Source organism: Mobula birostris, chromosome 2, assembly GCF_030028105.1.
Source record: "Mobula birostris isolate sMobBir1 chromosome 2, sMobBir1.hap1, whole genome shotgun sequence".
NCBI classification, from domain to species: Eukaryota; Metazoa; Chordata; class Chondrichthyes; order Myliobatiformes; family Myliobatidae; genus Mobula; species Mobula birostris.
In genome coordinates this window covers 51,338,549-51,362,968 of record NC_092371.1, presented here as the reverse complement: position 1 = coordinate 51,362,968, position 24,420 = coordinate 51,338,549, and the positions used below count along the sequence as shown (strand labels likewise).

Genomic DNA, 24,420 nt, shown 5'->3' with positions numbered 1-24,420 from the left:
TTCGTACCAGAGAGGGTGGTTTTGATACCTCAGAAACTGCAAATCTCCTGGGATTTTCAGACACAACAGTCTCTATGGTTTACAGGTAATGATGTAGAAAACAAAAAATATCCAATGGGCATCAATCTGTGGCAAAAACGCTGAGGGAGGGGGAGAGAGATCAAATGAGAAGGTGGATGGGCTACAGCAGCAGAAGACCATGAACATACATCCATGAAAGTACACTGCATTGAGCCATACAACAACCGAGTCCTTTATTCCTATGACAGTACTGATATTCAACAACATTCTCCTCTACAGCTCTTTACACGTTCTATAAATGCTCTGGAAGGAACCACACATTTCCTCCGAAATAAACATCACTGAGTTTGACCAAAATGCTTTTCATTTGAAATAAAAGACAGAGAACTAGTATTGGACTGTACTGAGGAGATGTGAAAATTTGCACATCCAGCAACAATTTTATAAATCAAAGATAAAGGTTTCAGATCATTATAACAATTTAAAATTGGAAAAAATCCCATAATGCAAAGTTTGAGACCAGATCCATACTGAAGTTAGTGAGAATACTTCATGTAAAGTCAATCAAAATGATTAAAAATGTTGCAAGTAGGAACATGAGCTATCTGTTCATGCTACAGAGTACAAGAACACAAAAATGCTTATATCCAAGTTGGATAATAAGATGGAGAAATACAATGTTAAGGCTCCAAGATGTTTCAATAAAGGCCATGAGATATATTTACAGAATAAAGTGAAATTTGAAGCCAATGCACAATACAACAGGTAAATTACGGTGACTGGCAGAGGACAGTAATGATAACCATAAGTGACCAAAATTTTGTAAAATTCATTGAACACAGAACAGTTTATTTTGGGTGGAAATCAGAAGTCTGACCATTCCATCACTATTTTGTTCCATCATTGTCACTGACAGTGTATAGAACAAAATATTAACTTCAGCCACCAATCTTTAGACCTGAACATGGACTGTAGATTAAATTTCAAATGCAACTCTGAACACCAGGAGCTGTTAACTGAAAAACCAGACAATGCAGATTAACATTTATTTCGGTTGTCTGGAATGTGGGTGCAAAGAAGGAGATGTGAAAGTTATATGTAATTCAAGGAAGCATTGTAGATACATTGTAAATATAGAATTGTCCTTTGATCTTTAGCATACAAAATGTCCATGTAATGTTGGGTCAAGTAGGCCCCTTCCTCTGAAAAGGTCTCAATATGATGCCTATGGTTTCTCATTTTGTCAAATAAAAAGACAACTTCATATCTTCCAGCTGCATCTCGCAAGTGATTTTCTTCACATTACAACAGGTGAAATGGTTCGCACGTAGGAGTACATACAATCATTAAAGAAAAGGTATTAACTAGTTTATTTTAACAATTTCACCCATAAAGTCTCATTTCAAACTATATTAAAAACTATTAAGAAACCATATTAAAAGAACTTATTTTACACATGCATTTTCCTCAGTTCTCCCATTTGCTAAATTCATCAAGATTTCAATCTTCAATTTATTTTTTTCTAAAGTAAGCCACAAATTTATTATATGATTTACTTTAACAGTAATAAAAACTCAGTAAGTTACTCATTTCTCAAATCATCAATTACCTGCCCATCCAGAAATGCGTTCCAACCAAAAATGGACTTACACCAATGTTCAGGGAAAGAAGGTCTCACTGAGAGATATTATACACCAGATATGCCTATTAAATGTGTGTATAATAACCATAGTGTAAAATTTGAAAGAAATCAATAACTTCAACAATCAAAAAGCCTATAAAAAGATTTCTAAATATGATACTTTCAAAATGTTTAAATGGTCAGAGATATCTAGTTTAAAAACAGTAACTTCATTTTGAAGTTTCATTTTTCTCAAAGGGCAAATGAAGTTTATTTTAATCCCACAGTAATGAAATAGGATTTTAAAATTCTGGAAAATAAAACCATTTTCAGAAGGTAACATTTCAGTCATTTCCTCATATTCTTACTGCAGTGTTCAGAATATATCCTATATTTAGTCTTCATGTAGTTTGAATAAAATTCCAAACTTCTGATGTCGGTGGAAATGTTAATTAGTAGTATGTGTTCATGGACCGGATGAGTTACTTCAAATAAATAAAAAGCTGTGGACTGAAGGGCAAGAGCATGATTCAATTCTTCGAATCCATTTCCATGTCCCTCTGCAGTGAGGATTACCAACAGCATACCACTGTAGAATCTGGTTCCTGCTGGGCATACAACACACACACACACTTCAGCAATTCCACGTACATAATAATAACCACAGTCTGCACTTTACATTAATCTGCATGCAAGATATCTTCACAGAAAATATATTTACTATTTCAGCATGTTAATTCGTGCTTGAAGTACTGAGGAAATGTTGTGAAATGTAGGGACTTAATCGATGGAAATACTACACAGTGTCTGTGAGACAGAGAGAAACTTATCATGTCAAGATGATGGCTTTACATCAGGCCTGTTCTGAAACATGAATTCTATTTCCCATTCCACAAATGATGTGACCTTCCTTTTCCAGCACTTTCAGTTTCAGTATCTGAATATCTGCAGTATTTTTTGTTGAAATGTTACCAAAAAAAAGGATGGCCCACAGTGATCAGCATTCAGTGTTCGATTCCTGCCACTGCCTGCGTGAATTTCCTCTGGGCACTCCAGTTTCCTCCTACATTCCAAATTTTATAGTTAGAGTTAAGGTTAGTAAGTGGTGGGCCTGCTATGTTGGGCTGCCCCCACACAATCCTCGCTGATTTTACTTGATGTAAATGACACACTTCACTGTATGTTTCGATATTTTAAAGTTCAGAGTTCAAAGTAAATTTTTTTATCAAAGTACATATATGGAACCATATACAACCCCAAGATTCATTTTCTTGCAGGCAAACTCAATAAATCCATAATATAATAATAACCATAATAGAATCAATGGAAGACCACACCAACATGGACATTCAACAAGTGTGTAAAAGACAACAAAATGTACGAACACAAAAAGAAAGTAATGATAGATAAATAAATAAGCAATAAATATTGAGACCATGAGATGAAGAGTCCTTGAAAGTGAGTCCATAGATTGTGAGAACATGTATTAAGTTGGATAAATCACCAGGACTGGATGAGCTCTACCCCAGGCTACTGTGGGAGGCGAGAGAGGGGATTGCTGAGCCTCTGGCAATGATCCTTGCATCACCAGTGGGGACGGGAGAAGTGCCAGAGGATTGGAAGGTTGTAAGGATTGGAGACCTTGCAGAGGAGGCTCACCAGCTTTGTTCCAGAGATGAGGAGGTTGGACTGTGGGGAGAGATTGAGTTGCCTTGGACGGTGTTCGCCTGAAGAGAGGGATGAGAGGAGATCTTATAGAAGCATATAAAATTATGAAAGGGATAGATAAGATAGAGGCAGAAAAGTTGTTTCCACTGGTAGATGAGACTAGAACTAGATACGGGGGAGTAAATTTAGGCTGGAGATGAGGAGAAACTGTTTTTCCCAAAGAATGGGGAATCTCTGGAATTATCTGCCCAATATTTAAGACAAGGTTGAATAGATTTTGCATAGTAGGGCAATTAAGGGTTATGGGGAAAAGGTAGGTAGGTGGAGATGAGTCCATGGCCAGATCAATCATGATGGTGTGCCAGGCTTGTCAGGCCAGATGGCCTACTCCTGCTCCTATTTTTTATGTACTTATTTCAATGGTGGGGCAAGTGAAGTTGAGTGAAGTTATCCTCTTTGCTTCAAGAGCCGGATGGTTGAGGGGTAATAACTGAACCTAGTCCCGAGCCTCCTGTACCTGCTTCCTAATGGCTGCAGTGAGAAGAGAGCATGTCCTGGGAGGCAGTGGTCGCTGATGATGGTTGCTGCTCTCCTACGACAACACTTCATGCAGATGTGCTCAATAGCGGGGAGGGCTTTACCCATGATGATTGGGCTGCATCCAATACCTTTTTCCATTGTGCATGCATCTTTTCAATGTACATGTGATAAAAATCTGATAGATGTTGCCAGTCCAGTTAGTTCAGATTGCAATACAGTCTCCACAATCTCCATCCACACAGGTGCACCACAAGGCTGTGTACTTAATCACCAGCTCTACTCGTCTTATACTTACAACTGTGAGGCTAAGTACTGCTCCAATATTATAGTTAAGTTTGCTCATAACAATCTTGTTGGCCAAATCAAAGGTGGTGATGAATCAGCAAATAGGAGAGTGATTGAAAATACGACTGAATGATGATATCACAACAACCTCTCTGTCAACATCAGCAAAACCAAAGAGCTGATTATTGACCACAGGAGGAAACTGAAAGTCCATGAGCCAATCTTCATCAGGGGATCAGAGGTGGAGAGGGTCAGTAACTTTAAATTCCTCGGTGTTATCATTTCAGAGGATCTGCCCTGGGTCCAGCACGTAAATGCCATTACAAAGAAGGCTCAACAGCACCTCTACTTTCATAGAAATTTATGAAGATTCAGCAGGTCAGCTAAAAATTAGACAAACTTCTATAAATTTATGGTGAAGTGTATCCTAACCAGTTGCATTACGGTCTAGTATGGAAACACCAATGCACTTGAATGGAGAAGCTTCACTTTCAAACTCTACAACTCATGTTCTAAATAATTATTTATTTATTTTCATTTTTGTATTTGCACAGTTTATTGTCTTTTGCATATTGGCTGTCTGCCCATCTTTGTATGCAGCTTTTCATTGATTCTATGTGTTTCTTTCTATTTACCGGGAATATCTGCAAGAAAATGAATCTGAAGGTTGTATATGGCAACATATATGTACTTTTGACAATAAACTTACTTTTGAACTTTTAACCTCTTTGCACAGTTTTGTTTTAACATACAAATCTGAAAACATACTTAATACTGCACTTGTAGATGTTAAAGTTCTAAATTGGGGTAAGACATATTTAGGTGATATTTGACAGAAACTTTCAAAAGTTGATTAGTCATACCCAAACAGCTGGAATGGACAGACTGGACTACTTACTCCTTGAGAAAGTTGCTGTTTGCAAGTAAAGGGATGTCTGGCAAGTAGGAGGTTTTAAAAGTGAGATAGCAAGAGCTCAGGAAAAGCATATTCTTCTCAGGGTGAAGAGCAAGGCTAGCAAGATAAGGGAACACTGGATAACAAGAAATCCAGGATTAAGGTTCTGTTTAAGAAAAAGGAGACATGTATCGGGTATGGGCAACTAGGGTTGTGCATCATTTGAGTATAGGGGATGTAGCAGTACCCTTAAAGGGGGAACTTAAAAGGGCAAAAACGGTTCAACAAATAGTTAAAGTAGAATCTAAAGAGATTCTACAAGTATATTAAGAGCCACTTAAGAGCACAGTGTTCAGTTCTGGTTACCTCACTACAGGAAGAATCTGGATACTATAGAAAGAGTGCAGACGAGATTTACAAGGATGTTGCCTGGATGGGAGAGTGTATCTTATGAGAATAGGTTGAGTGAACTTCACCTTTTTTCCTTGGAGCAACAGAGGATGAGAGGTGACCTGATAGAGGTGTATAAGATGATGAGAGACATTGATCGTGTGGACAGCCAGAGGCTTTTTCCCAGGACCGAAATGGCTAACATGAGGGGGCATAGTTTAAAGTGCTTCTAAGTAAGTAGAAGAGGGATGTCAGAGGCAAGTTTTTCACACTGAGAATGGTGAGTGCGTGGAATGCACTGCTGGCAACAGTGGTGGAGGTGGATACAATAGGGTCTTTTAAGAGACTCTTAGATAGGTACATGGAGCTTAGAAAAAAAAAGGAGGGCTATGTAGTAGGGCAATTCTAGGCCGGTTCTAGAGTGGATTACATGGCCGGCACAACATTGTGGACCGAAAGGCCTGTAACCTGCTATAGATTTCTATGTTCTATGTTTTATGTTCGAACAGCAAATTGGAATTGAATAGGGCCCATAAAAGATCAACTGCTGTTTGGAGGAGCCGTTTCCTTTTTTGGCTATGATAGTGAAAATATGCATTTCCCTATTATTACATTAATGAATTTACTAGTAATATTATAGGTTTTAAATCTGAAGAATATGCTAAATGAACACTTGTTTATGGCACGGGTGATTTCCACTAGCATGTGGTTATTTTCCTATCATAGCTCTACGGCAGGGGTCCCCAACATTTTTGCACCATGGACCGGTTTAATATTGACAATATTCTTGCGGACCGGCCAACCGGGCCGGTGGGGGGGTGTTCAGGTAGGGTTAAACTCACCTCAACATGTCTCTTACAGTTAAGGTTACCAACTTTCGCACTCCCAAATAAGGGACAAAAGTAGCAGTCAAATCCTCAGACACTACTCCAGGGAAGACTACCATGACCACGAAGCCTTGCGCAGGCACCTGTGTGAGCATGCGTGACGTGCACATAGACGTGCATATGCACATACGTGCTGATTTCTTTCCACAAATTGGTTTTGCCTTCATCTTCCCGACTATACTGTACATAAATTATTTCTACTTTATATAGGCTGTGTATTTATCATATCAGTCCTGCTTTCACTATATGTTAGTGTTATTTTTGGTTTTATGTGTTATTTGGTATGATTTGTTACGTTATTTTTTGGGTCTGGGAACACTCAAAAATTTTTCCCATATAAATTAATGGTAATTGTTTCTTTGCTTTACGCCATTTTGGCACGAAAGGTTTCATAGGAACGCTCTACCTTAGCGGGGGAAATACAGGACATAAGGCAGTCCCATATGGGACAAACCAATTTAGCCGAATATACCAGATGTCCCGGCAAATACGGGACAGTTGGCAACCCTATGTTCAAGTTCAACAGTGCGTGACAGGGAATGAGGAAAGGTGCAGCTGACACACATCGTTTCCTCGCAGCCCAGTAGCACATGCTTTGTGGCCCGGTACCGGTCCACAGCCCGGTGGTTGGGGACCTCTGCTCTAAGGGAGGGATGTGAGGGAAAACGCCACAATGCATAACCCTCCCACTCAAGTCACCTCCCTGTCCCAACCACATAGTTACACCCAACTAGCTGGAATGGACAGACTAGACTACTTGCTCGTCTGAGAAAGCGAACACACAAACACACCTGAGCTACAACCAAGCAAATAGCTATGATGAGGGGGTTATAAATAGGCTGATCTTAAGGGAAATGATACTCTATCAAGTCTGAAGCCAACAATAACTTTATCTTTTAGAATCTTTAGAGATAAACTGCAGCACTTTGCTAACCATCAAGTTTGACAGCTCTCCCAGCAAGCCAAGTCAACGGTGCCCATAGCCAGGATCACTTTCTTAATATCGATCTTCATTTCATTTGACTGACTAGGAATGTGTAATGATGGGCTTATTTACAATTAAACTTTTTCATTCAAACATATCCAGGCATTTTTGGGAATAACTGGCCAGGGTCATGCTCAAACTTGCAAAATGTGGAAGCTGCATTTCCTGATTGGTGCTCCCTAGCAATTTCCTAACTATGCCCCAATGTTGCACGCCAAAGAGCAGCAACCTTCTACCCTTCCCCGAATCTGTACCAGGTTAACCCTGATGCAGGTTCAGTGATTCCACTCGTTTCAAAAAGAGGGAAATAGTTGTAAGGCAGGACAAGCGGGTTTCAAGCAACACACAATCTAATGGAGGAACTCAGTGGGTTGAGCAGCATTGATGGGAGGAAAGAAATTATCAATGTTTTGTGCTGAAACCCTGCATCACAACTGAGAGTATAGAGACAAGATAGCCAGCATAGAGAAGGGAAGGATGCGGAAGTGACAGGTGGACCGAGGAGGGGTAGTGGGAGGGAGTGGAAGACTGTGGCAGCTGAACAAAAGATTGCAGACCAAACTATGCAGGCGAGGACAATAGGTGAACGCCCATGTTAATCGGTGATCAGGAAAGGCACTGAGGGACCATCTCCTGTATTAACATTTTGCTGAAGTTGTACCCCTGCCACATGACGCACAGTTCAATGAGATTTACAGGGTGCGAAACATCAGTGAGCAGTGGTCCCCCGGGTGATGACCACGCAGCTGACCCAAGGGCACTTTTAGAGGTGCGGCAGGCAACAATGCCAAGCAGGAAATTACATCGTCCCTGCCACCTCTGCAATTTACATCAAGACAGATCTGTTTTATCAATTAACATTCCAGTTAGTTCTATATTCATGGAGACATTCCTCAATGTTATAACAAAAGGGATATATCTTGGGTACCTGAAGTTTGTGCTCAGAAACTTTTGGAACAGACCTCAAGTATTTAATATTCAGAAACATAAGAGATTCTGCAGATGCTGGAAATCTAAAGGAACACCCACAAAATGGGGATTCTGCAAATTGGGATGTGCCACCATTGTAAATATGCAAATCTGCGAAGTTAGCTTTTAACATCTTGAATAGTCAGTTAAGTAGGTAATTCACACAAAATGCTGGAGGAACTCAGCAGTCCAGGCAGCATCCATGGAAAGGTCACCATTTCGGGCTGAGATCTTTCATCAGGGCTATCGGTTTGGAAGTTATAATCATTTATTGTTACCTTTATGTTTAAAAGGCATAAAACATTGTGTTGTGAGAGTGAGTTTCTCTTAGACTCTGTAAATTTATAATAAATTGATAGTAATTTGATAAGTTTATTATCAAAGTACACATATGTCACCATTTACAACCCTGAGATTTGTTTTCTTGCAGGAATACTCAGTAAATGGAAGGAAAACAAAAGAACCCTGGAAAGACCACACCCACCAGGATGGAAGAAACCTACGTGCAAACGACAACAAACTGCAAATACAAAAGAAAAATAAATAAATAAGCAATAAATATCGAGAGTATGAGATGAAGAGTCTATAGATCGTGGGAACAGTTCAGTGATGGAGCGAGTGAAGTTATCCCCTCTGGTCCAAGAGTCTGATGATTGAGGGATAATAACTGTCCCAGAAGCTGGTGGTGTGGGTCCTGAGGCTCCTGTGCCTTCCGGCAAAGGCGATCAAATTGGTGAGTTCCTCATGAGCACAAGAAGCAGCACCAAACCAGTCATCAGTATAACAGAGGAGTTGGGGAGTGGTACCAGAGAAAATTTGAAACAGGGACTATTCCACATAGCCAACTAAAAGACAGGCACAAGACATTCGCAGATGCTGGTTATCTTGAGCAACACAAACAAAATGCTAGAGGAGATCTGCAGGTCAGGCAGCATCTATGGAGAGAAATAACAGTCAATATTTCAGGCCCAGACCATTCATCAGGATGTTGGCACTGCCTGATCTGCTGAGTTCCTCCAGCATGCTGTGTGCTTTGAACAATATGATAGGCACAGCTGTGGCCCATGTAGGTGCCCATGGCTACACCTTTGACTTCAGCCAGATGGATGAGACTATTGCTGGAGGGGAACTTTATTAGTGAAGTGTAAAAACTGGATATCCATGATGATGATGAAGGGTTGGGGCCGAGGAATCAGCAATTGTCGAAATGGTAGAGGGCATACAAAGAGTGCCAGAAGTAGGTATTAAAGGTCTGAACAAGGAGGGACATCATGAAGACGAGATATGGGGAGGAAGTTCAGTGGGACAAGAGCAGGTAGAAACAATGGGTCTATCATGGCAGCCTGTCTGCGAATCATGGGTAAGAGGTGGAAGCAGGAAGTGCAGGATTGAGGCACTAAATCTTCCCATCACCTCCATCTTGCACTATCTGCTTTTCTTCCCTTTTCTTCTCTCTCTGCTACCATCTATCATTCATCTACCACAACCTTCCAACTTCATTCTGACTCATCTCCCCTACCTGGCACTACCCGCTTGTCATCTTGCACCCCTCCTCAGTCCACCAATTATCTCTGAATCCTTCAATGCCACTCCCCTTCTCTCTCTCTCTCTCTCTCTCTCTCTCTCTCTCACACACACACATCTCCACTCTCAGTCCTGACACAGGATTTTGATCCAAAACATCAACAATTCCTTTCCTCTTACCCATGCTGCTCAGACCACTGTTTCTCCAGCAGACTGCTCGTTACTCATAATTCCAGCATTGGCTGTCTCTTGTGTCCCTGAGGCATGCTTTGAGTTATTTGCATCTCCTCAATTCATTATTTTTATCACAGTGTCTTTAAATGTTTCAATGTTATTTTTAAAAATAGCTTTAAAATGGATTTTTAATAGCTTCTGAATATCAGAGACATTAGCTCAATTCTTTAATATCTCTGATCAGTGTTTAGACAAGGACATGGTTTAACTGACAATTTTCTTCTTTCAACACTCTTATAGGCTGACTTTGTTCAGTCTCTGCCACTTCATGTCAAAGTGATGCTCCGCCATACTGGGCCTTATTGACGAGGATGGAGTGGGTTTGAGTGAGGAAAGTGCTACCTAAACTAACAGCAGACTCAGTAGATGAGGGAGCTGGAAGCATGCTGCCAAGGTATCCTGTCATCTATCACATGTGAGCCAGTAATACAACGATAAATACAGTGGCTTGCCTTTCTATTTCTCCCCCATCACCAGAACACCTCTGAAAGCCAGAGTTCATTGCAGGAGACTGACATTCCACACACACAGTGAAGCCTTGCCGAAGGTACTGCATCCACCTAGCATGAGGACGGTGTTCAATCAAGCAATTCTGAGACAAAGACTTCACTTGGAATTCCATGCAATACCTATGGTAAAAGGAAAAAAAAAATTGGTAAAATACACCAGTAAATCAATGCAAAATACACCACACCCACCCACCCCACCATTTCCTGTCAACCACTTTAATAACAGACACTACTGTGCCTAGCATCCATTTATGGACATACTGTACAATCAGTCTATGTATATAAGCTGTCTTGTGTACTTACATTTATTCTGTTTTTTTTTTATTATTGTGTTCCTTATCCTACCTTTTGGTGCAGCATCGGATCTGGAGTAACAAATATTTTGTTTTCCTTTACATTATTGTACTGGAAATGAAATTAAGTAACCTTGAAATCAAAAGTAACCTGATTTGAATGAGGCGCTATAGATCACTACAGCACAGAAACAGGCACTTTGGTCCATCTAATCTGTGCTGAACTGTTATTCTGACTAGTCCCATCAACTCATACATGGTCCACAGCCCACTGTATCCCTCCCATCCATATACTTATCCAAAATTATCTTAAATGTTGCAATCAAACCTACTTCCTCTGGCAGCTCGTTACACGCTCGCACCATGCTCTGAGTGATGATGTTGCCCCTCAGGTTCCCCTTACATATTTCACCTGTCACCCTTAACCTGTGACCTCTCATTCTAGTTACACAAAAACTCAGTGGAAAAAGCCTGCTTGTATTTATCTTATCGATACCACTCATATTTTTGAGTACCTCTATCAAATCTCCCTCATTCTCCTACATCACAGGAAGTAAAAACCTAACTTATCAACCTTTTTCTATAACTCAGGCTCTCAAGCCCCAAGCAACATCCCTGTAAATTTACTCTGCACTCTTTCAATCTTAAGGATATCTTTCCTGTAGGTAGGTGACCATAACTGCACACTGTTCTCCAAATTTGGCTTCACCAATGTCTTATACAACTTCAAACTTCAAAGGACATTTATTATCAAAGTATGCAGTATACAGCCCTGAGATTCATCTTCCCATTGACAGCCACAAAACAAGGAGAACCACAGAACCACTTCAAAGAAAAACATCAACCCCCCCTCCCCCCATGAGCAAAAAAACAAACAAATCACACAAATGGCATAAAAAAGCAAGTGAAAACACAGAACATAAAAGACAAAATTGAAAGAGTTCAGGCTTGGTCAGTTCAGTTCAATCTGGCATTCGTTATCTGCACGCCGCCCTGATCAAAATCGCACAAGATAGCAACAAAAAAAAGAGCAACCAGAAACCAGAAACACATCATAACATGAACTACAGACAATCCACAATTAGCATCAATTAAACTTTGCCCAAGACCCAGGACTCCAGCACCATCCTCTGGCAGCATCCGGGGGGGGAGAGAGAGGGGGGGGGAGAGAGGGGGGGGGAGAGATTGGGTTCTTTTGGCTTTCTTGCTACCTGTAAACAGGTGAATCTTAAGGTCCTATAATTTTTTTTTACATACTTTGATAATAAATATACAGTACTTTCACTACATACTTGTGAAACCACTTTCAAGGAATTATGGGTGCGTATTCCCAGATCCCACTCCTCACTACCCTACCACTCATTATGTACGCCTTGCCTTGGACTGTACATTCCTCACCACTGTACCATTCACCGCGTAAGTCCTGCTTTGGTTTGTCCTGCCAAAGTGCAAAACCTCACATTTATCTGCAGTAAACTCCATCTAACCTTGCTCATCCCATTTTTCCAGCTGATTCAGGTCCTGCTGCAAGCTCTTTTAGCCTTCCTCACTGTACACTACGGCCCCTAATCTTGGTGTCATCCTCAACTTTGCTGATTCAGTGTACCACATTGCATTCCAAATCATTAACTTAGACAACAACAATGGACCCAGCAGTGATCCCTGTGGCAGGTCACTAGTCATAGGCCTCCAGTTAGAGAGGTAACCATCTACTACCACTCTCTGGCTTCTTCCACTGACAATGTTAAATCCAGTTTATTTATCCACTGGAATTTATAAGTAGAACTTGTTTTACCTGCCAGCCACTTTGAAACGTGCTGTGTGATGTAGAATTCCTTGAATAGTTAAGTAGGATGCAAAAGAATACAAGTAATAAATTACTGGGATTTAAGATTAAGATGCTTTTTTGCTCATGGGTTGATTGACCTTCTACATCAAAATTCATTGAACTTTTTGAAATGCTAATTATCTTCTGAAGCAGCCACTATAATGATCAACAACAGTACAAGCCCAACGCCTCAGCATAAACATTCCCAGAAGCTAGAAATCCAGGGCAAGACACAAAATGCTGGAGGAACTCAGTAGGTCAGGAGGCATCAGTGGAGGAGATAACAGTCGACGTTTCGAGCCTTAACCCTTCATTGGGACTGAAAAGGAAGGGGAAAGAAGCCAGAATAAGAAGGTAGAGGGAAGGGAAGGAGTACAAGATAGAAAGTGATAGGAGAATGGTGGATGAGCACATGGTCAAAGAGTCGAAGAGCAGCACAGATCATAGACCAGGAGCAGTGGAGAGAGGATCTCACTGAAGAGAAGATTTAATCATCTTCAGGGTAGATAAATCTCAGAGACTTTACAGTGGAGCGTCAAATCATAAACACAAGAGATTCTGCAGTGGCTAGAAATCCAGAGTAACAGACAAAATGCTGGAGGAACTCAGCATGGAGGGAAATAAGCACTCGACATTTCGGGTTAAGACCCTTCATCAGCTATGCCTACCCCGAAGAAGTTTAAATCACGCCACGTAAGTCTCACAGAACACCAGTAAGTCCATATTACAGAAACACAATTTAAAGGAGCAGAATCATTCGGCCCGTCAAGTAGCTCTGCCATTCAATCATGGCTGATCCTTTTGTCCCCCTTCTCAGCCCCAATCCCCAACCTTCTTCCCGTAACCTTTAGTACTGAGTCCAATCAAGAACCTATCAATCTCTGCCTTAAATACACCCATTGATCTGCCTTCCACAGCTGCCTGTCGAAACAAGTACCACTAATTCAGCAGCTTCTGGCTAAAAAAAATTCTCCACATCTCAGTTTTAAATGGACACTCCTCTATCCTGTACCCTCTTGTCGTAGACTACCCCACCATGGGAAAAATCCTTTCCACATCTACTCTGTCTAGGTCTTTCAACATTTGAAAGGTTTCAATGAGATCACCCTTAATCATTCTAAATTCCAGTGAGTACAGACCCAGAGCCATCAAACATCCCTCGTATAACATTTTCATTCCCAGAATCATCCTTGTGAACCTCTTCTAAAACCTCTCCAATGCCAGCACATCTTTTCTTAGATGAAGAACCTAAAACTGTTCATAATACTCTAGGTGAGGCCTCACCAGTGCCTTATAAAGCCTCAGCATCATAACCCTGCTCATATATTCTAGATCTCTTGAAATGAATACTAACATTGCATTTGCCTTCCTTGCCACCAACTCAACTGCAAGTTAACCTTTAAGGTGTTCTGCACAAGTACTGTCAAGTCCCTTTGCATTGCAGATTTTCAGATTTTCTCTCTGCTTAGAAAATAGTCTGTGCATTTATTTCTACTAACAAAGTGCATGACATGCATTTTCCAGCACTGTATTTCATTTGCCACTTTCTTGCCCATTCTCCTATTCTATCTAAGTCCTTCTGCAGCCTGTTTTCCCAAAACTACTTGCCCCTCCAACAATCATTGTATCATCTGCAAACTTGGCAACAAAGCCATCTACTCCATCATCAAAATCATTGATACATGGTATAAAAAGAAGTGGTCCCAACAATGTCCAATTCCACTGACTCCAACATCTTCCCAACCACCGAGGTCAAGCTAACTGGTCTGCAATTTACTTTTTGCTGCCTTCCTCCTTTCTTAAAGAGCAGAGTGACATTTGCAATTTTCTAGTCCTCTGGCACCATGCCGGAGTCCAATGATTTTTGAAAGATCATTACTTATGCCTCCAGAGATTGATAGGTATCTGAGTAGCCAGAGCATCAAAGGTTATGGTGAGGAGATGAGGGAGTGGGACTAAATGGGAGAATAGATCAGCTCATGATAAAATGGCGGAGCAGACTCGATGGGCCGAATGACCGACTTCTGCTCCTTTGTCTTATGGTCTTATAATCTCGACCGCTACCTCTTTCAGAACCCTAGGGTGCAGTACATCTGGTCCAGGCGACTTATGTACCCTTAGGTCTTTCAGCTTTTTCAGCATCTTCTCTCTTGTAATAGTAACTGCACTCACTTCTCTTCCTGCACACCCATCAACATCTGGCACACTGCTAGAGTTTTCCACAGTGAAGACTGATGCAAAATACTCATTTAGTTCATCTGCTATCTCCTTGTCCCCTGTTACTATTTCTCTGGCCTCTTTTTCTAGCAGTCCTATATCCACTCTCATCTTTTTTTCTTTTTACATACTTGAAAGGGTTTTACTATCCACCTTGATATTGTTTGCTAGCTTGCTTTCATAGTTCATCTTTTCCCTCCTAATGATTCTTTTGGTTGTTTTCTCTAGGTTTTTAAAACACTGCCCAATCTTTTATCTTCCCGCTAATTTTTGCTTTGTTGTATGCCCTCGATTTTGCCACCATTGTAGTATTTTGCCACTTGAGTATTTCTTCGTTTATGGAATAGATCCATCCTGCGCTTTCCTCATTTTTCCCAGAAACTCATGCCATTGCTGTTCTGCTGTCATCCCTGCCTGCATCAATTTACTTTGGCCAACTCATCTCCCATACCACTGTAATTTCCTTTAATCCACTGAAATACTGCTGCATCAGATGTTATTTTCTCCCTTTCAAATTTCAAGTTGAACTCAATCATATTGTGATTACTGCCTCCTAAGGGTTCTTTTACCCTAAGCTCCCTAACTGCCTCTGGTTCACTACATAACACCCAATCTAGTATAGCTGATTCCCTAGTAGGGTCAACAATAAACCGCTCTAAAAAGCCATCTCATAGGCATTCAACAAACTCACTTTCTTGAGATCCGTTACCAACCCGATTTTCCCAAACGACCTGCATGTTGAAATCTCCCATGACCATCATAACATTGCCTGTTTGACATACCTTTTCTATTTCCTGTTGCAATCTGTAGCCAACATCCCAGCTACTGTTGGGAGGCCTGTATACAACTGCTATCAGGGTCCTTTTACCCTTGTAGTTTCTTAACTCAACCCACAAGGATTCAACATCTTCCGGTCCTATGTCACATCTTTCTACTGATTTGATGCTATTCTTTACCAGTAGAGCCACACCACCCCCTCTGCCTACCTTCCTATCCCTCTGATACAATGTGTAACCTTGGACATTCAGCTCCTAACTACAACCATGATTCAGTGGCCACAGCATCATACCTAACAATCTATATTTGTGCAACAAGATCATCCACATTATTTCTTATACTCCATGCATTGAGCAATAACACTTTGAGTACAGTATTTGCTATCCTTTTTGATTCTGCGTCCCTAATGCACTAATAGTCACCCTGTTGGCTGCAATTTTGTCCTATCATCTGCCCGCCCTTCCTGACAGTCCGACTGCATGCTATCTTGGCTTTTTCACCATCTATCCTATTCCGAGTCCCTTCACTCTAGTTCCCACCCCCCCTGCCAAATTAGTTTAAACCCTCCCCAGCAGCTTGAACAAACCTGCCCATGAGAATATTGGTCCCCCTTGGGTTCAGGTGCAATCTGTCTTTTTTGTACAGGTCATACCACCCCTTGAAGAGATCCCAATGATCCAAGAACCTGAAGCCCTGCCCCCTGCACCAGCTTCTCAGCCACGCATTTATCTGCCAAATCATCCTGTTTCTACCCTCACTGATGCATGGCAGAGGTAGCAATCAAGAAACTACTACTCTGGAGATCCTGCTTCTCATCTTTATGCCTTGCTCTCCAAATTCTTTCTTCATGACCTCTTTGCTTTTCCTTCCTATGTCATTGGTACCAATATGTATCAAGACATCTAGCTGTTCTCCCTCCATCTCCAAAATGCTGTAGACGTGATCAGAGACATCTCTGACACCGGCACCTGGGAGGCAACATAGCAGCTGGGTTACCTCATTCACATCCACAGAATCTCCTATCTTTTCCTCTAACTGTTGAGTCCCCCTATCATTACCGCTCCCCTCTTCTTCCTCTTTCCCTTCTCACCACAAACCTATGCTCAGTGTCATTAACCTGGTCTCTGTGACATTCTCAGTATACTGTATGCTTATTATTGAGGGGAATGGCCACAGGGGTGCTCTGGCTAACTGCCCATTCACATTTGCATTTCTCCTGACAGTCATTCCGCTGCTTGCCTCCTACAACTTCCGGGTGACTACTTCCCTGTACCTCTGATCGGTAACCTCCTCACTCTCCCGGACAAGCCGAAGGTCATCCAGCTGCTGCTCCAGATCCCTAACATGGTCTTCAAGGAGCTGCATCTGGGTGCACATCACGCAGATGTAGTTCCCTAGGAGACTCTGGGTCTCCCAGGCCTCTAATATCCAGCATGAAGAACACACAACAGCCATTTACTAATGACATGTTAGTATTTAGCTACAAAGGAACATTCTCAATCTAATGCATGTTAAACAAAAATTCACATCATATATGGGATTACTGTTCCAATTTGTAACATAATAACATAAAACACAAGGAACAGTAGCAAGCGTAGGCAAATTAGCTGTTTGAACCTGCTCTGCCATTCATCATAACTGATCTTCTACCCTGACACAAGTTGCCTATCCTAACAGCACACACAAAATGCTCGAGGAATTCAGCAGACCAAGCCCGAAACATCGACTGGTCTTTTTTCTATAGACGCTGCCTGACCTGCTGAGTTCCTCCAGCATTATGTGTGTTGCTTGGATTTCCAGCATCTGCAGATATTCTCTTGTCTATCCTAACATGCGGGTCTGATGACCTTTCTTTTGAATGCAGTTGACTGAACTTCCACAGGCCTTTGAAAATTCCAAGGTTGCAACACCCAAGCGTTGAGTAAACAATTTTTGCAACATTTCTACACTTTTTTTCTTGTTGCTGTGAAATCATTAATTAGTATTTCTACTTTATGTTATTCTTGCTAAATTTCGGTTTTGCATCATCCCCATTAAAACCAGGCCAGGAAACTTAACAAGAAACAGTAAAGTGATTATCCAACCCACATTTCTCCTTAAGAATTGGTCATGAGAGAGCGCAGAATTTACCTTGCCATTTAAATCATAAACATTGATAATTTGATTGTTTAATTCACAAATTTTATTTCATAGCTCTTCATTGAGAAGATATTACTATTTACTATAATATTATACAAGAGAACAGTCACATTAAAAGAAACCACCTTTAATTATTCAAGTTTTGGTTAAAGCATTCACGTGTTCATAAATCTCATTTTCCAGTAGCTGACATGTTTGTGAACTTGTACTTACCCTGACTCCTGGGATCCAATGGAAGCATCTCGCTTTTTTCGAGCTTTTCCATATCCCCCTGTAGTAATTAACGCCGGGACTGTGCACATTAAACGACAAAGATGTAAATCATGAGTGACAACACTAGGCAAGTGTCCAACTTGCAAAAAGAAACAATAAAAGATTTGTACTTCTTAGCAACACACAGATTTCCACTAATGGAAAAGGAAATGCATTTAAGTGAATAGGATCAAAAGACATATCTCAAAAAATGTTCCAGTTACATTATAAGATCAAAGTAATGAAGTTGATCTTCAGGAAAAGGATGCACACTTGTCCTATGCAGCTGTTTGAGCCATATGGCATTTTGCTTTGTCACTTATCTGCATAAGAACTAAAGCTGCAGTGGGAATTATGTAATACATTAAATTCAGTGTCAATAAAAACACCAAAACCTGATAAATTATATAATGCCAGATAAAAGTAACACCCTGCTTCTCACAGTAGCGGAGAACAGGCCATTTTATTGACAAAAATGGAGGTTTCTGGATCTTTGCCTTTTATTTATTCTAGACAGATAAAGTTGATTAAAAATTACATCAAGCCAGCTGGGACTTTGAGGAAAATTCATTGAGCCATGCATACGAGTGCCATGTCTGATCACCATGATATTATCCAGAGCGAGCAATCACTGTAAAATTGAGACCAATGTATGAATCTGCTAGACTGTGGAAACTACCTGCATCTTGGCCCATACTTTAAAACGCGAGGATGTTATTTATGTAACATTGTAAAGTTGATAACAAGGTATCAACTTCAATTCCTTAGCTCATCTTGGCTATTGTTATTGGGCAAAACTTCTCAAAAGGCTGCAAGACATTTTTAAGAATTTAAGACAAATTTTACTCATACAAGAAACAATATTTTCTGAAAACTAATTAAGATTTACACATAAAATTTATTGCCAGATAATGGACCCAAAATTCAGTGCTAATGTATATTTTTGGTCTGCTACAGATTCCAAAATCTATGAAGATATGGCACCATTAAGCGCAGGTACATTTCTGGTATAGATATACCCACTGCCATATTGATGACAGTGTTGTGCATTCACACCTGGAGCTATCATTAAGCTACAGACTGGGATGCTAGAAATGTAGATGATTGCAGTAGTGACCCTCAGGTTTATTCTCTTTTGACAGCAGCTTGAGTAGTACCAAGAGCAAAGAATAAGACGAGCATCGGTAGCTGCCAGATGGGAATATGTTACAGTTTTTAAGTCACTGAAGCTGCCTATTCATTCCATCTTGCTGCTGAATAACCTGCTGGCTCATGACCGCACAGGTAGATCCTACTCAAGCCACATCATCAAATTTACTGATGATACAACAGTGGTTGGCCTCATTGGCAACAATACTAAGTTGACATACAGAGAAGACGTAGGGAGGCTTGTCAAATGGTGTAAGAACAACCACCTGTGTCTCAATGTGGACAAAGCAAAACTTCAGAATGGTGCCTTGTCAACCACTCTCCATTGCACGTCAATGGCTCTGCTATTGAAAGGGTGAAGAGCACAGAATCCTTTGGTGTGCACAAAAGAGACTATCTAAACTGGACCCATAACACCTCTTCATTAGTCAAGAAAGCACAGCAGCATCTACACCGAGGAGATCCAGACGTGTAAGGCTCTCCACCCCCATTCCAACGAATGCCATGATAGAACTATCATATTTATGTATACTTTCTGCTGCCCATTCCTCTAAAGCAGATACCTGCAGTATTGGGAGGATCTTCATAGTTTGCCATATTTTATACAGCATTAGAGGGGTAATTTCTTATCTCTAATCATATGAAGGCCGTGAGTTTGAGCCCCAGCTGAGGCAACGTGTTGTGTCCTTAAGCAAGGCACTTAATCACACAGTGCTCTGCGACGACACTGGTGCCAAGCTGTATGGGTCCTAATGCCCTTCCCTTGGACAACATCGGTGTCGTGGAGAGGGGAGACTTGCAGCATGGGCAACTGCTGGTCTTCCATACAGCCTTGCCCAGGCCTGCACCCTGGCGAGTGAAGACTTTTCAGGCGCAGATCCATGGTCTCGCAAGACTAACTATATGACAGCTCCAGAATCTACCTGACGAAATTGTCTGGTTCACAAAAAGCATGACAAATCCAATTAGTTAATTTCTTCCTTATCATTAGTGAGGAATCGTCAGCAGGCAGATGAAAGCTAGGTTCAACAATGCTACGAGATACACCTGTTTACTTATGCCTACTCGCCAATGCCTAGACTGGGCTATATAAACACTACATAGCTCCAGACCTCATAGCCACCAGAGTCAAAATACAATCCAAAGAGCTGAATTTAAGAGGTGAGGTGTGAGTGGTTGTTCTTGTTATCAATACAGCATTTGATCAAGTGTGACATCAAGTTATCCAAGCAAACGGACATCAATGGGAAAGCATTCCAGTTCTTGGAATCTTTCTGCATGCAGAAGAAAATAGTTATGATTTTTGTTAGAGGTCAGTTATCGCAGCTTCAGAAAATCCTCAGGACTGTGTCCTGGTCCCAAATTCTTTAGTTGTTTCATCAATGACCTTTTTCTCCCCCCAGGGAAAGTAATTGAGATATCCGTTGGTGATCACATGATGCTCAGTTGCACCTGTAACTCCTTACAAATGAAATAGTTCATCGCTGCATGCAGCAAGTCCTAGACCACACTTAAGCATGACCTGGTAAATAGCAAGTGAGAGTCTTACCACAATAGTTTCAGACAGTTACCACAAGACCAAAGACATAGGAGCAGAATTAGGCCAATCAGTGCATCAAGTCTGCTCTGCCATTCCATCATGCCTGATTCCAGATCCTACTCAACCCCATACACCTGCCTTCTCGCCATATCCTTTGGACCCCTGATCAATCAGGAAATTATCAACTTCTGCCTTAAGTATGCCCACTACGTAGACTCCACCGCAGTCTGTGGGAGCGCATTCCACAGATTTACTACTCTGTCTTAAAAAAAATTCCTCCTTACCTCTGTTCTAAAAGGTCACCCTCCCATTTTGAGGCTGTGCCCTCTACTTTTCTATACCCCCACTATAGGAAACATCCTCTCCACATCCACCCTATCCAGCCCTTTCAACATTTGATGGATTTCAATGAGATCCCCCCCCACCCCACACCGCATTCTTCTAAGTTCCAGTGACTACAGGCCCAAAGCTGCCAAATGCTCCTCATATGTTCACCTCTTCATTCCCGGAATCATGCTCGTGCACCTCCTCCGGACCATCATCATTGACAGCACATCCTTTCTGAGGTACGGTGCCCAAAACTGTTGACAATACTCCAAGTGCAGCCTGACTAGTGTCTTATAAAGGCTCAGCATTATCTCCTTGTTTTTACATTCTATTCCTCTTGAAATAAATGCCAACATTGTATTTGCCTTCTTTACTACGGACTCAACCTGTAAATTAACCTTCTGAGAGTCTTGCACGAGGACTCCAAAGTCCCCCTGCACCTCTGATGTTGAACCTTCTCCCCATTTAAATAACAATCCGCACTACTGTTCCTTTTACCAAGTGAATTATCATATATTTCCCAACACTGTATTCCATCTGCCATTTTTTTGCCCATTCTTTCCATTTGTCTAAGTCCTGCTGTAATCACATTGCTTCCTCAGCACTATCTACCCCTCCACCTATCTTCGTATCATTTGCAGACTTTGTCACAAAGCCATCAATTCCATTATCCAAATCATTGACAAACAATGTGAAAAGTAGCGGTCCCAATATTGACCACTGAGGAACACCACTAGTCAGGTACCCAACTAGAAAAGGCCCCCACTCGCTGCCTCCTGCCCATCAGCCATTCCTCTATCCATGCCGATATCTTTTCTGTAATGCCATCGGATTTTATCTTGTTAAGCAGCCTTATCTGTGGCACCTTATCAAATGCCTTATGAAAATCCAAATAAATGACGTCCACCGTGTCTCCTTTCTCCACTTTGCGTGTTACTTCCTCGAAGAACTCTTAACAGATTTGTCAGACAAGATTTCCCTTTACGAAAACCATGCTGTCTTTGACTTATTTTATCATTAGTCTCCAAGTACCCCATAACTTCATCCTTAATAATGGACTCCAACACTTTCCCAACAACTGTACCATACTTAACTGCACACAGCATTAGAAATAAAGTGGATGACCTTGCTGCACAGCTGCAGGTTAAAAGATATGACATTGTAGCCATCACCGAGTCATGGCTAAATGATGGATGTGATTGGGAGCTGAATATCCAAGGATACACAGCGTATAGGAAAGATAGGAAGGTGGGTAAAGGGGGTGGCGTGGCCCTGATGGTAAGTAACAATATCAAATCAATAGAAAGAAGGGACATAGGATCAGAAGAGGTAGAATCCTTATGGGTAGAATTAAGAAATGGCAAGGGTAAAAAGACACTAATAGCAGTTACATACAGGCCTCCAAACAGCAGCCGGGATGTGGACTACAAGTTGCAGCTGGAAATAGAAAAAGCGTGTCAGAAGGAAAACGTCAAGATAATTATAGGGGATTTTAATATGAAAGTGGATTGGGAAAGTCGGGAAGGTAATGGATCTCAGGAGAGGGAGTTTGTAGAATGCCTACAGGATGGCTTTTTGGAGCAGCTTGTCCAGAAGCCCACCAGGGGACCAGCTGTTTTGGATTGGGTGCTGTGTAACGAACCTGAGGCGATTAGGGAGCTGGAGGTAAAGGAACCCCTTGGAAGTAGTGATCATAATATGATTGAGTTCAGTTTCAAATTTGAAAAGGAGAAGCTGGTATCAGGTGTATCGATATTTCAGTGGAACAGGGGAAATTACAGTGGTATGAGAGAGGAACTGGCCCAAGTCGATTGGAAAAGTAAGCTAAATAGAGGGACGGCAGAGCAGAATCGGATGAAATTCGTACAAGAAATAAGGAAAATGCAGGAAAAATATATACCAAGAAAAAAGAAAATCATGAATGGAAAAATGGCACATATGTGGCTAACGAGAGAGGTTAAGGCAAAAATAAAAGCAAAAGAGACGGCGTACAAGGAAGCAAAAATTAGTGGGAAAAATGAGGACTGGAAGACTTTTAAAAACTTACAGAAGGAAACTAAGAAAGTCATTAGGAAAGAAAAGATGAATTATGAAAGGAAGTTGGCGATTAACATAAAAAAGGATACTAAGAGTATTTTTAAATATATGAAGAGTAAAAGAGTGACAAGGGTAGATACGGGACCGATTGAAAATGATGCTGGAGAAATTATAATGGATAACAAAGAGATGGTGGAGGAACTGAATGAGTATTTTGCATCAGTCTTCACAGTGGAAGACATGAGCAATATACCTGATAGCCTGAGGTATCAGGGAATAGAATTAGGTACAGTCAAGATTACTAGAGAGAAAGTGCTTGGGAAGCTAAGTGGACTAAGAATAGATAAGTCTCCCGGTCCAGATGAGGTGCACCCAAGGGTTCTAAAAGAGATAGCTTTGGAGATTGTGGGAGCATTGGAAATGATCTTCCAGGAATCAATAGACTCTGGCATGGTTCCAGAGGACTGGAAGGTCGCAAATGTAGTTCCGTTATTTAAGAAAGGAAGGAGGCAGCAAAAAGAAAATTACAGACCTATTAGTCTGACATCGGTAGTTGGAAAGATATTGGAGTCAATCCTCAAGGACGAGGTTATGAAATACCTCGAGGTGCATGACAAGATAGGCCAAAGCCAGCATGGTTTCATGAAGGGAAGATCCTGTCTCACCAACCTATTGGAATTTTTTGAGGTAATCTCGAATAAGATTGACAAGGGAGAGGCTGTGGATGCTGTCTATTTGGATTTTCAAAAGGCCTTTGATAAGGTGCCGCATATGAGGCTGCTTAATGAGATGAGAGCCCATGGAATTATAGGAAAGTTATTGAAATGGGTGGAGCATTGGCTGATAGGCAGAAAGCAAACGGTGGGAATAAACGGATCCTATTCTGATTGGTTGCCGGTTACTAGTGGTGTTCCGCAGGGGTCGGTGTTGGGGCTGCTTCTTTTTACGATGTATATCGATGATTTGGATTATGGATTAAATGGTTTTGTGGCTAAGTTTGCGGGTGACACCAAGATAGGTGGAGGAGCAGGAAATGTTGAAGAAACGGAAAGGTTGCAGAGAGACAGTCAATTTAGGAGAGTGGGCAAAGAAATGGCAGATGAGATACAACGTTGACAAATGTACGGTTGTACATTTTGGAAGAAGAAATAATCGGGCAGATTATTATTTAGATGGGGAGAAAATTCAAAAATCGGAAGTGCAAAGGGACTTGGGGGTCCTCGAGCAGGATACCCTAAAGGTTAACCACCAAGTTGGACCGGCGGTAAGGAAAGCGAATGCTATGTTGGCATCCATTTCAAGAGGAATAGTGTATAAGAGTAAGGAGGTGCTG

General features: G+C 41.3%; 1 protein-coding gene across 1 annotated transcript in view; it reads right to left on the bottom strand.

Moving 5' to 3' along the window:
* Window positions 1-414: 414 nt before the first annotated feature.
* LOC140186473 (somatomedin-B and thrombospondin type-1 domain-containing protein) overlaps window positions 415-24,420 on the bottom strand; it is a 37,476-nt gene continuing 13,470 nt past the window's right edge. Inside the window, exons 3-5 of the mRNA XM_072240790.1 lie at window positions 17,996-18,074; window positions 10,472-10,648; window positions 415-2,247 (exon numbers count right to left, since the gene is read on the bottom strand). Of these exons, the coding sequence (XP_072096891.1) occupies window positions 2,130-2,247; window positions 10,472-10,648; window positions 17,996-18,074 (374 nt within the window). The 3' untranslated portion in view covers window positions 415-2,129. The remainder of the gene's footprint in view (window positions 2,248-10,471; window positions 10,649-17,995; window positions 18,075-24,420) is intronic.